Raw genomic sequence first — 14,425 nt, forward strand, 5'->3', positions numbered from 1 at the left:
CATTTAAATGCTCTAAGCAGGAGGGGGGCAAGCCCCTCTGCACCCCCCACCCACACCCCCTGCTACTTAAATATACCAACTCTGAGATCGCACTACAGTGCAGAAAAGGGAAATCTTCCCTTTCCATGCTGTATGGAGATCTCCGTTAAAAGATTTGAAGTTTCAAAACTTTGATCATATGGTGTTGACCATATCAGATTCGAAGTTTTAAAACTTCGATCTTCTTATCCAGACCCTAATATGTATGGATGTATTCTGTAAAAATAAGAAAGAAAGAGGAAGATTCCCCAGTGGGGATACTTATCTGCCCAATGGAGCTGGCACAGACCATACATCTGACACATCGAAGGTGAAACACAGGTTTAGTGTTTGTGCTTGAGGCAAGAAAGTTCTGAGGTTGTTTGTACCTGTAAGTCCCTACTTCCAAGCCTTCCAGTGCTTAGGATAGATGTCAGACATTTGGTGTGACAGGAGTTCACCTAGGCTTTGGTATGCTGGCCAGATATATGGCTATGCTAGGCAGGACATCCCTTTCATTAGTAACACTGCAACAGTAATGAAAGGAAGAACATCATCAGATATCTAGTTTGAGGGGAAAAGTATGCCAAGTTATTTAAAGAAAAATGCATGTAGTGACTGTATCCAAAAACCAGATAATCACAAACTAATAAAATAAAAAATCAAGTCTATGTTTCACAGAACTATCTAACTGCTTTTGTCTTTCACTACTAGACTTCCTCAGAATAAACGTTTCACACACAACCCCTCCTTAAAAAGCATAAACATATCATAAGATCAAACACAATCCAATCAAAATTAACTAAGAATACCGTATGGTTTAAAACTGGAACAATGGATATATTTTCATTAAGTCTCAACTTGCAATCAAATCCAAATACTTGTCAAAATAACTGCATTGTCAAAGACCAGTTATTTTACCTGCCTCCTCTTTCACTAATGTAACACTCTTCCAGTACTGAAAATAATAGACTTATTAAAATGATTGCACAGTGGGGCATTCACGATATCCATTCCTTTTATTGCTCAGGAGTACTGGGAAGAATGGGGGAGGGAAGCATGCATTCCATTTGGCAAACCTCAGCTGCCGTTTCCCTTTCCACCACAACTTCATGGAGCTGGAAACTGCTTTCCTCTATATTACTCAAGGTCATGGGATTGCTTGATAGGTGGGTAATTTCTCTGAAAAATGAGACAGAGCATGGTACATTTCTTCAAATGGTCAAATTGTTACTCTTCCCCCCCCCCCCAGGTCAGTAATAATGTTGTTAGATGGTTAACAGAACAGAAAGTCCTGAGTGACTATGACCTCTACCACCTGCTTCATCATCCTGAGGAAAAGCTTCCTTCACTCCTCAGTCAGACTTACCTTCTCAAAATACCACCTTAGAAGGCAATTCAGATGTGGCATTCACAATATCATATGCACACTGTAAAGTGCCCCCCCACCTTGTCAATTGGCACATTATGTTTTTTTTGCTCTGTCTTTCTCATCACTACTAAGGAGTACCTTTAGTGCCTCCTGTATTTAACTCAAAACATAGTTCATATAATATGTGCTAAACAGTTCAGAACTTTTATGTCATAGCTTTCAGAGAAATATACTTTTTGCCACATCTGTCCAACAACCTCAATTCACTGTAAAAAAAACAAAGTGGTCACTGATTTGGACTTCCTGGAATAAGAACAGAAACTGTGGAAAGGTCTGCCTTGTGGTTATTGTTAAGCTCCTTTGAAGTTTTTATAATGTTAGTCTGCTCTCTTGGATAATGGTGGCAGAGTATCTTGGTACAGACTGTTTGCTTTGATCACATGACTAAATGATAGACGACAAGGGCAACTGTCCACTTTGAGAGAGACATTCTTATCTACACATTGAGCTTCTTGGATGAAAAAGGACCATTTGATGTCCAATCAAAAAAAAAATACCTCAAAGTTAATGGTCTCTGTGAATGTAATGTCCTCTAGAGGTAGCTAAAAACTGGGAGGACATGCTTTCATGGTCTGAGTCAAGGTACTGTGGGGACTCCGTCTGTTCCAGGTAAAAACCTCATCTCTTTCTTGGAGGATAAAGGGGTTCTTTTATTTTCTTTAACCATTTGGACATTCACTGGTAACAATACTGGATTAGATTTTTTTCCATTTTTAAAGGTAGACATATGTTGATCTGACATGGTCTGCTGTTGCCTGGTTGTTATCTGGACAATGTTAAATTATTTCCAAACAGCCAGCTTGTAGTCAGATGACGCTGTAAGCAAAATATGAGTGCTGGTACCACTCTCTAAAAATGTCTCTTGCTGTAGCATCATTTTTTTCTTAACTATTATTATGCACTTCAGATCAACCATCTCTTGTCCTTCTAAAATGATTCTAGATTGCTTCAACATAGGTACCCATACAGGTGCTGTTTTGATCTTTAGTGTCTGTGGTATGGTTTTCAGTGGTTCATGTTCATGACCTTTGTTGACCTCTTTTGCCATCTTCTTTTGGGTACCCTCAAACTGGAAATGCCCCCAACCTTTGAACTCTTGGTGGCTTTACAATTACTTAACAGAACCTAAAGGTACCTTTCGGTATTTTTCATACTTTTCTGACTTCTGTATTGTTTCTTTCCAGTCTTTCTCTTGCTGTCTCTTTCTGTCTTATCTTGTTTTCATTTAATTTTCTCTCAGGAGATTTTAAGAACTTCTTAAGCATGATTACAGTGCTTTCTAACATTTTAGTTTGGTAGCCTTTTTAAATTTTAAACAGACTTTACAAGATTATAATTAATTATCAGGTCAGAAACATAAACACTGGGTATGGTAATCTTTAGGTGCTAATTTCTTACTACAAACACACTTGCTGACAGACATCTGAATAGCAAGCATACCCTTCCCTATTCCACTGTCGTGGAAGAATTATGTCACCAAGAAAACAGCAAATATCACTACCATGAGCCATATACCATGTAATATGTACAGAGTACGTAACGATACTGTTACTACAGATCTGAATAATCTTACTTGAAAAATACTTACATGTTAATGTGTACAATTGTACCATCTGGGAAGATGCTTTCTTCTCTCCCATCTGTATATAAATTCTTGATTGTCTGATCAGGAAAAGTAATTTCTTTTCGACCATCAGGATAATGTTTTTCTGTAAAGTAAATCAATAGTTTTACTTCATGACCGTGAACTGCAGCCTAAAATAACACATACACCAACATGTTCTCTAATTTTAAAAATACGGGGTGAAAAAGGAAGCAGCAGAAACATTTAACATACGAAAGTATTCCCTTACAATCTTCACTTCCAAAGGTATTTTTAATTTTAAGGAAATACAAGATGTTCTTCATAAGGATCACTGCTTCAACAGACCAAGTTATATGGGTTATATTCGGCTAAGGATACAACAGCCGGCCAGCTTCTAATGTTTACAGGGCACCTTCCACACACCCATATCACTACTCAGCTTGAGCTGAGCTGAATAGGTTTACATGACAAGCCCTTCGGAGTTTCTTGTCACTGAAGGAAGAGCTCCTCTTGGGGTTTTTGAGAATCAACTATCAGCTAACACGGTTCCAATGTTGGGCAGATAAGTTCCCTTCGGGAAGGGGGGGACCTTCCACTTCATTTTTTATGACAAAAATTATTTTATCGATAAAACTTAAGTTTTTTAAGGAGAAAGGGCTTTTAGTGACCGTCATGTGATTTTTGAACACTTTTAAAAAGAAGTAGTAGTTTTAACAACTTTTTCCACTAAAGTAAAAAGCAACTTTAAACTATTTTTCTTTTCAAAATGTAATCTTATTCCTCCTGTTGTTTCTGCTGTGAAGGATGTTTTGTCAACAGCCTGTTGCACCCCCCCCCAAAAAAAAAAGCATATAGACTATATAAAGTACCTCAGTGTTTTAAGTTTTTATACATTCATCACAGCTCATACCCAACAGCTGTTGCTTTAGTGAAACCAGCTACTGTTAAATATTTGGTTAATACTAATCCCTCTCCTTCCGACAAGGATGGAAAGGTTTTAGATAGATTTTAGTGGAGGGAGTCTATTCTTCTGCAATACTTGTTGTTAGATTTCTCAACTGTCAAAGCCAATATATTGAATTTCATGCTCGTTTCTTTTAAGAATATGAGAAATATATTATCGGTTTCCTCTTGCTTTGTATAACATGGTTTCTTCTGTGTACCCAGTGACTACCCACGGTTTGAAATGTGCACATGATTCTCCTGATGCCACCTCCAGGGCTGCTGCCACTGTTAACTGTTACAAAGAAGTTTGTCTGTGTTCTCAGAACTTGCCAGAGGATATCAAACATGTCATTTTAGAAGTCTCCCTTGGATAGAGAACTAGTTTTTGGACCTCCCGCTGCAGAGATCATTAAAAAGCGTACAGGGAGAAGAAAGCTGATTCAAGGGATCTCAGAAATTTCAGCCTCCCTCTCCCAATTTGCTAAGGTACTCATTGCTCCATCTACATTTTTCTTTAAAAAGCAAAATAAACAGTCCTAGCCAAACATTTAAAAAGCAATGCCAGTGAAGCTCCAAAAAGAAAGCATGAACTTCCCAGAACAAGGGGCAGTCTAATTAGTCTAAATGACTGTTAAGGACTTTCAACCCTCATCCCTCCCTGGCAGTCGCTTAATCCTTCCAGAAAGTATGAAAAGCCAATTCTCTGGTTGGCAACAGATGGTTTTAGACCGATGAGACCTGAGAGTATGGTAGTGGAAGTCTCTCTCCTTTTCATGGGATTCCTCCTCACATTATAGACCAGATTCTTGTTTTCTCTTCTGTCATTCAGACATTGCAAGCACAAGGGTAGATAGAATATGTCCCTCCTCCTTAGTTAGGAGGAGGGTTTTATTCGAGAATGTTTGTAGTGCCAAAGAAAGAAAATTCTTGAAGACCAGTTCTGGATCTTTCTTTTCTGAATCTGTTTGTGATAATGACAAAAGTTCAAACTGCTGTCTCTTCACTGTTTGTTACCCCTTATTCCCTATTTGAGCTTTCTAGTGATGTTAGGTTTAAAAGATACACAGCATCACATTCCTATATATACAGATTTCAGATGTCTCAAAGTTTTCTGTGCTTGCACCACATTACCATCTCTTGCATTACCCATTGTGAATACCCTTAGAGCAGTAAATAGACCAATGTTTCTATCTCCTGTTATAGCCTACTACAGACTGCAGGGTATTCATATTTTCCTTATTTAAACTACTTGCTTATTTTTGTAGAGTGTTTTCAAAGTGTCAGGATTCTCTCACATGGGTAAGGAATCTCCTAACACAGGTTGGGATTCCAAGAGTACTTACAGAAGTCTTGTCCGACTCCTTCTCACAGGATTGTTTTCCTGGGGTATTTCTTGAACACCTCAGTACAAAAGAGTGTTCTTCCACTGGGGAAAACACATCAACATTTATAACTACTGAAGACTTTTTCCACTCAGACTACCTTCTCAACAAGGGAATCCTCAGAATTCTGGGTCTCGTGGCCTCTGTGATACTCATGGTACCTCTTGTAATACTCCACATGAGAAAAATACAATGGTAACTGAAATCTTTATGGTTCCAACTTCAACATCTTACATTTCATATTTGGGGTTTGTGAAAATGGAGATTTTATTTTGGAGTAGACACCAAATTTATCAGAATCCAGGTCTTCCATTCTACCTTCCTGCTCTAGCACAGTCAGTCACATCAGATGCCTCAGACTTTGCTTGGGGAACAATGACCATAGGAATAAAAGTGCAGGGTCTTTGTAACAAAAATGAAAACAGACCAAAACACAAACATGAAAGAGATGTTAGCTCTTATAAATGCTTTCGACTCTCTCAATTATCTGTGATCCCTGGGACCTCTACAAAGTGACTGTAGACAATACCACAATGATATGGTACATAAACATGCAAAGGGAGCCTGATCTTACCTGTGCATACTAGCAATGGTAGCCAGTGTGACTATGTGAGGTATTGCCAGCTATGTCAGTATATGCAGGGCAGTGGATGAGTAAGCACAGCTAGCTGGAGTTTTGTAAAAAAAAAAATATATGCCATTTGCATATCAAACTGATTTGTACAGATGCTTGTGTTGAAAAATGTATTTGTAAAGTCACTTGTGTTAAAAATGTACAAACAGTATGTCATGCTGAAGAGAAAAGAAATATGCATGTATGTAAGACTGTATGGTGACTGCTGAAATTAATACTGTAACAGAGGATACTAGAAGAGAAGAGGTTAATCTCAGTACAGCTAACTTTGAAAAATAGTCTGAAATTAAATTACCTGGTAGGCCATAAAGATTGTATCTCACAGGTCTCAGTGCAGCCAAAGACAAAGTCTGTACTAAGAAGCCTTCTGTATTGTCCTTGGGGGGTGAACTAATTGCTACTCTGGAATGGCGGAAGTTTGAAATTGTTTTATGACTTCCAGAAGCTGCAACAGATCTTGGCAAAGCTGTGCGTGTGTGTGTGTGTGTGTGTGTGTGTGTGTGTGTGTCTATATATATATATATATATATATATATATATATATATATATATATATATATATATATATATTATTGACACATATGTGCTAAATTCTGGTTCAGTTGCAAGTAAAGGTGGTAGTATGGAAACCAGAGATGATCAGTTGTATGTGATGTCATTCTGTAATCCAGGACTAAAATTATGTTTTAATACCAGATGAAATAGAAGTCTCAGAGTACCTTGTCTTTGAAACCTGACAAAGAAGGACCCCCTCACCTACTTCATTCTTGCCTTGCTTTAATAAGTAACCAGGGAATAGTAATTGTTTAGATCAGCCAGGAAATAGCAAGAGGTTCTCCCGTTCAATTCTCGGCTGGAGCACCTTCTGTGTGGAGTCCGCATGTCCTCCCAGCGGTCGAGTGACATTTGAAGACATATAGGTAGGTGCGTGTGTGAATGGGTGTGCCTTCTTTCAAGGTTGGGTGTCGGGCTGGCAACTCGGCACCGTAAAAATTCACTGTCAATCATTAGCAGACTGGAGTTCCGCTGTGGTGACCCCTAACCGTGAAAAGCCGAAAGACATTACTTTAGTTAAGTACTCTTTTTCTGTATCCGTGTGAATCTATCCACCTGTGTTATTTATAATATTTCCTGTGACTAAAACTCTGGTGTTTATTGTAAACTGATACTTAGTATTTTCATTTTCTTTTATTATTTATTATTAAATACATTTAAACTTTTCTTTGTGGCTGGTCTTTTAAAGAATATTTTAACCATTGAGTGTACTTAGATTCATTTGGTGATGATGTGGCTGCTCCTGAAAGCCTTGCTGTTTGGTCAACGTTACTATTTGTATTAATATTAATTTCACTCAGTATAATTGGGTACCCTTGTAAGAGCCTTAGAGTAGCTGGCTTTGGTGTGTCTGGTGGCAGTAACTACCTCATAGTCTGGGCAGAGTTTCCGAGGTGTGTGTGTCAGCTAATTGCAGCAGGGACACAAAGCACTGGTTTCACAGAGAGAGTAGTGGAGGACTTGGCTTAGATGGACTCAACTCTACAGGTGTGCCAGTGGGGAGTTTTACTGGGGGCCTGGAGAGAGAGGAGCAGAGAGAGAGAGAGACAGAGTGGGAAACCAAGCTGCCAGACTGTGTGTGTTCCCTTAAGGGAAACTGTGCTTGATGCAGAGGGCTGCATCTGGAAATTATGGACGTATCTATCTTTGTTCCAAGTGAACGTCCTCAATGGTGTCAGTGGTGATGATTCGGGCTCCTTGATTACTGGTCCAGAGGGGGACATCACAGCCTGGGCTATAGCTTTTCAGCAGTCTCCTGCTACATGTATCTTACACACCATCAAAGCAAAATTGAGTGGCAGACAAGCAGAGCAGGACCAGGACAAACCCTCATGAATGGAAACTGAATCAGAAGGTCTTCCAACATTTGATCCAACTATGGAGAACAACCCAAACAGATCTTTTTACCTCCACTCACAACAATCAGGTGGCAAAATTATGCTCCAGAACTCCATGCAAGAAGACCTGGAAGACAGATGTATCTTCTTTTCCTTGGTCGGGGATGTTCCTGAATGCTTTGCCACTCTTTCCACTAATATCAAGGGTCATTCTGAAGATTCAGAAGGACTTCCTAAATATCATTGTGCTGACTCCCTTTTGGTACAGGCAATAGTGACTTTTCCTTCTTTTAGAAATGGCCAGGGCAGTTCCCACAGGCTGCTTCACAAACTGGATTTACTCACACAAGACCAGGGATGTTTGATGCATCCCATTCCCAAACAACCACAACTGACTGCATGAATGATAAAAGTTTAATACCATTTAGCCACCATTTTTTCTGTGTATGTGCATCAGGTATTAATGGAGGCAAGAAAACCTGCTAAACAGAAAACCATATATTAGTGAATGGAAAAGGTTTTCTAGTTGGTGCGAAAAAAAAAAAAACGGCATCCATTCAGGGCTAGTGTTTCTCTGGCTCTGCAGTATTTGTGTCAAGTTACTATCCTACAGCCTTGACTTACTCCTTAGTTAAGGTTCATTTTTCGACCATTTTAGGAAGTCTGCCCATGGATCTCCCTCTTTCAAAGCAATCTCATGTGAAAATGTTTTTGAAAGGGGTGTTGAATAATAGGCCTCTTAGGAAGTCTGTGGCTCCTTCTGGGGTCTTAATTTTGTGTTATCCACCAGCCTTGTTCTAGTTGTGGTGTTAAACCCAGTATCTCTGTTGCTTCTTCTCCTTATGAAACTTTGACAAGACAATTCACCCCCTTCTACTTGTTTATTGGCTGTTGCCAGTAAGTATACATTTTTGCGAATCCTCTCCCCTTAGGTATTCACCAGGCTAATGACCTTTTATAAAACTGCTTAAGATTCTAGTAGTGATAGTGCTTGCATTGTTTTTACTGCTAAATTAATGTGTTTTTGCTATAATTAGTTTACTATTCTCTTTTGATGGCAGAATAGGTTCACCACACTAGCTGTTGGCATTACTTGCAACGGAGGCTAAATTAATGTGCCTTGCTATTGGTTGGTGTGCTTTACTGAGCCTTTTGTTGCTTATTTTCTGTGTTATAAATAAGGCAGTTTAGTGCAAAGCTGTCTATTAGTGGTGAGACTGACTGCACTGTATAGATACAGGCATTTACAGCCTTAATTTTCTCAATACAACTTACTCCCCCAAATTTTACTGTACTTTTAAATATTCAGTATTTGTGAGAAGAGGCTCTGGTTCCCACTAGCTTAAGTTGCTGACCCTGTATATACTTGCATTGTTTGTTTTAGGTAAGTGGCTTCTACAATAAATCAACTCCATATTCTTAGGCACAATACCCCCTTTTTTCCCATATTAGTAAGCACCTGGAATGATGGATTTGCATTTTCCAACTGTCGCTCTGTAGCCAGCGTGATTGAAAAGGGCATCCTGAAACAATGTAGTAATTGTCTCATGTTTACTGGCAACCACCTACTATTTAAATCAGCAGACACATTGCATGAGAAATGTAGTTATAGTACTATTGGAGACAAAGCTCTCCCACAAAGACACGACAAATAACAAGTAGGCTGTCAGTACCACACAATCCAACACTAAAAACACACACCTATATATACTGAGGCTCTTAAAATTAACCTAATTAAACTACAAAGGCCTCCCAAATGTAAACCAAGAAACGAGTATCCTCAGAAATTTCACTACACACATCAGAGACAGCGCCCAACACAAATCATACATCGAAGAGTCACTCTGACTCAGTTCAAAAGCCCACAAGACAAACCAACACAATCTGAAATCTTAGTCATAAGTGATTCCATAGTGAGACACACCAATGCACTACTCACCTGGCTGTGCAAAGGGGGTTCAAAGTCAGTTGCTATCAGGTGCCAGGAGTTGCCACATTATACAAGCATTCAAGTCCTTATACTACAACTGCACATATGACACAGTCATAGTACATGTGGGTGTAAATGACTTGAGATGAACTTCTATGGACAATATGAAGACAGACATGAAGAGCTCACAGAATACGTGTCTGTGACTGGTATTAACCTAGCCATGAGCAGTATTCTACCATCACCAATAATGATGCTGCAAATTGAAGAAAAGATTATTGATTTCAAATATTGGCTTAGCTTTTGGTGTGATTACAAGGGACTACAATATATATCAGCATGGAAAAAGATAGTAAATAGTGAAAACTGCTTTTTCAAGGATGGTCTGCATGCCTTTTTTAAGCAATGTTAGCCTTTTAAAGCTTCTAATGTAAGTAAACAAACTACAGATAACATTTAAGGCACTGCTGTTCAATACTAAGGGCCTTAACAAAAAACTCTACCCCTACGAGCACTCCTTATACTGGAAAACAATGGTATATGTATCATCGCACAGACCTGGTTCAAAACCACTAAAAGTTTTCCATCAGTGCAAGATTTCAATGTCTATCACACGTTTAGACCCACCGCATTGGATGAAGGTACTAAATGTGGCAGTGTCTCCATATTCTAAAAAGAAGCCTTCATCTCCATACTCGTTCAACAAGATAAAGACCTGGAACTCCCTCACATCCAACTTACTAGTAATAAAACTCCTTATCATATCATAGCTAGCTTTAAAACCCCCACTATGTCCCCTTTGGCACATACCTTCTAACCAATTAGTATGGGGTTCCTATGTATTAAGCCAAACACCATTCTCCTAAAAGACTTCAACTACTCCTCCATAAACTGGGAGATTTGTACTTCCTCAAATATGCATGCCTAGAGATTTCTGAACTTCATCAATAAAATCTCCCTCAACTGAATAATCTGCACCCCAACCAGAGTTATAAAATCCTAGACTTGGTCCTTACCAATATGCAGCAACTTTGCTCCCCACAAAATATAACTTTTTCAGTGGTCAAAACAGACCAAAATCAATTAAATTCACTATAAGACTGAAGCTTTAAACATCCTCCATTACCTCGGTATTCAGAGATTATGCAAAGGCTAATTTACTATAACTAAATGATGACTTGGCTAAATTCAAGAGCCCCTTCCATCTTAGTGACCCTACTACTTATGCAGAATCTTTCACTGCCAAATTCTATGCACATGTAAATAGCTGGATAGATGCATCTGACTGCCTCAGAAATAAATACAATCAAAACATTCAAAAATAAGCCCCTGTAGTGAGATCCAAATATGAACAGACTTAAAAAATGCACACAAAAATAAATCTTAAATCTCAAGATGCCAAAAATGTTCTTACTAAACTAAACAAGGAATTCCAGACCCTGATCAAATCAACTAAATCTAAATATGACACAACAATGGTCACCCAGGCGAAGGATAACCATAGAGCCTTCTTTAACTATATTAAAAATCTCAGAAACAGTGCCCAGCACTGTGCAGAGCTAACAGTAAATGACAGCACATATTCAGTCCTACAGAGCATAGGCAATCTACTAGGAGAACAAATTTAGTTCAAACTTCACCACCCCTGTCCCCTCCAATATTCTAAGATCACATACCAACACCTACACCTCCCCTCCACCCTCCCATGAACAAGTTCCCAAGGCACTATCTAAGGTCAAGAACACCATGCATGTGGGATGAGATAACATGCTAGGCTGCATACTGGTCTGCCTGAAACATGACTTGTCTTATCTTCTACAAAAGCTATTCAATATCAGCCTCAAAAGAGGCTTTATGCATGATAAAAGGATGGTAGCAACAGTTATTCCCTTGCACAAAGGTGGAGCTTCAATGGACCTGGCTAATTACAGTCCCATAAGTCTGGCAAATCTCATCTGTAAGTCTGTGGAGAGGATCATTATAAATTTAACAAATAAAGATATAGATAATCTACAGATTCTCGATCCAACTCATTTTGGATTCATTAAGGGCAGGTCCTGCATACTTAACCAGGTCAATTTCTTTGAAAATGTTACTGAAGCAATGGAGGAGGGTAAAACAGTATAAACTGCATATCTAGATCTCATGCAAAGGCATTTCATACCTTCTCACACTTGGGTATCACAGATAAACTGTCAGTTAAGTTTCAATCCCCTGTGGAACTTGTTGGATAACAAAGTGGCTCATAAAAAACACCCAGGAAGTTAGGATGGGTGGTTCTACTTCCTCAGAAAGAACTGTCACTAGTGGCATTCTCCAGGGTTCAGTCCTTGGGTTACTCCTCTTTGGCATTTAACTCCCAGAGATCAAAACTAATGTTAAGGGTTTCTGGTTGACCAAGTTTGCAAATGACTGCAGACTTGGTGCCACCGTAAACTCTGCAGAGGATATCAAGATCCACTAAGACTGCCTGAGCAAATAGCTGGTACAAAAACCACTGACTAAAACTAAATGCCAAGAATTGCACAATGTTATTCTTCAGAAAGCAAGACTCTCCTTTTTAACTATCACACTGACAACACACCCCTGAAAACTGATTTTGCAGTTGTGGGTCAGGGAATCTATATCAACAAAGAACAGTCCTTTGATCACCACATATCAAGTATTGCAACGAAAAGCTTTTTCATCATGCTTCTTACATCTAAAGGTATTACATCCAATCCAGGGATGTAATCATTCCCCTGTACTTGGCACTTATTAGGACGATAACTGAATATAATGCCCCTTTCAGTATGTAACTATCCAAACACTTGGCACAACTGAAATGAACACAATGCTTTCTCACAAAAAAAAAAAACTCAAGGGCCTAGATCATAAAAACTATGTAGACTGTCTCAAAGCCTTGTCCCTCTCAAGGGATCTCAATCTTTTTTGTAAAATAAATAGAACATCTTGCAGGTAAGGATTATATGACAGAGAATACTGCTTCTATGGAACTGTCTGTTCCACTACACATAAAGCAAAGCACTTCTCTAACTCCATTCAAACATAGTTTGGATAAATGAATGAAGAACAATAAATTCACTCCTCTCCCTCATGGAGAGGGGAAACGTGTAAATGTCCCAACATATCCTTGTTCACTCTATCTCTGGGTTATTTGCATACAAAATACAAGGTCTAAAAACTACCATGGGAATGTAAGCTTAGGCTTCAGAAGATCCTTACAGATCAACAGCCTAGTAAGTATCTATAAACTTATCTCAATCTGTTTGGCAAAATAAATGAAACATGTCAGAGGGACAGGGTTGTATCTCAAAGAATATCACTTCTATGAAACTATGTTCCACTCCCATAAAGCAAAGTACTTCTCTAACTCTATTCAAACATAATTTGGATGAAAGCATGGGTAATTATAAATTCATCACTGGTTTAGCATCCCTGTCCTTCACTGATAGAGAAAAAATTAAATATTCCAACATATCCCTGTTCAGCCCATACCTGCATTATTAGTGTGCAACATACAAGGATTAAATACTGCCATGGGAAGGCTTGGCTTCTTAAGAGCCTCACAACTCAACAGCCTAGAAAGTACTTATGAGCCTATTGGACTGGATTCTGCATTTTTGCTCTACAGGACAATACTGAAAACCTCCAAAAGTGGAACATTAAGATAATGTACCCTGACAATCATTTATTTTTAATATTTTTTGGTTCCCTTGGACTTCAGTATTACTGGCCCATCCTCCAGTGATCAACATTCATGCCATGTCTACAGCCATCCTCCTATTCCCCTGGATTTATTCTGGTGTTGCTGGGGCCAGTTGTGGATCTTAAAGGTGTCCTGAGCACTTTCCCATCTGTGCTTATATCAGGTATTTTTTTTATTTTTTGTATTATATGCCCTACCAACTTTCCCTTTACCCATCTCTCCCATGCTCGTTGCTCGCATCCAATGGCAACTCCCCACTTTGGATCATGTGTCGCCTTAAGGAACATCACCAACAAGCACCATCCCTCTCTGCAGCTCCATGAGTCATCTGAGCCGCTAACTGAACCTGAGTCAGCTGGGCCGTAGTTAAGACTTTATCTCTATGTCACTGCAGCGGCTCTACCCTGACAATCTTGACTGCTTGGTGGACACACAAAAGACCATAAATACATTTCATGTTACAGGATCCACAACAAGTGTGCAATAATAGTATTACAACTTAAGAGCCAATCGCAACATTAATTTAGTACATTTCAGAATAACACATTATCCTTGCATTTCTTATGACAACAAGCATAATACTGCTTGCTATGTTTCTATCCCTCTGTTGTTGTTGTCTTTATCAGTAGGTTGATAACAGCATTCTTAAATTATTTATAATTTCTGGATTTATATCTGTCTGGCATGGTTTTCTAGACTACAGCTGTGCAGAATATAGAGAGGAAATTATCTCACTCAATTTTCCCAGTAAAGGATTTGCAACATGGCTACACAACAATCAACAGGCTAAAAGTTTTCCCACAGTGAAAAAAAGTTAGTAAAAGCTATTGATTTGTACAAAATGCAATTACTGGCTCAAAGTATAGGCAGAGAAAGAAATGGGGGGGGGTCCTAAATG

The 14,425-nt window shown here is 38.9% G+C and overlaps 1 protein-coding gene across 1 annotated transcript in view; it reads right to left on the reverse strand.

The window, feature by feature from the left end:
- Positions 1-14,425, reverse strand: part of CENPJ (centromere protein J) — a 921,807-nt gene that overhangs the window by 157,793 nt on the left and 749,589 nt on the right. Inside the window, exon 13 of the mRNA XM_044072847.1 lies at positions 3,039-3,159. Within this exon, the coding sequence (XP_043928782.1) occupies positions 3,039-3,159 (121 nt within the window). The remainder of the gene's footprint in view (positions 1-3,038; positions 3,160-14,425) is intronic.

This window comes from Protopterus annectens, chromosome 5.part1 (genome assembly GCF_019279795.1).
Source record: "Protopterus annectens isolate FY-2018-M chromosome 5.part1, PAN1.0, whole genome shotgun sequence".
In the NCBI taxonomy this organism is placed as follows: Eukaryota; Metazoa; Chordata; order Ceratodontiformes; family Protopteridae; genus Protopterus; species Protopterus annectens.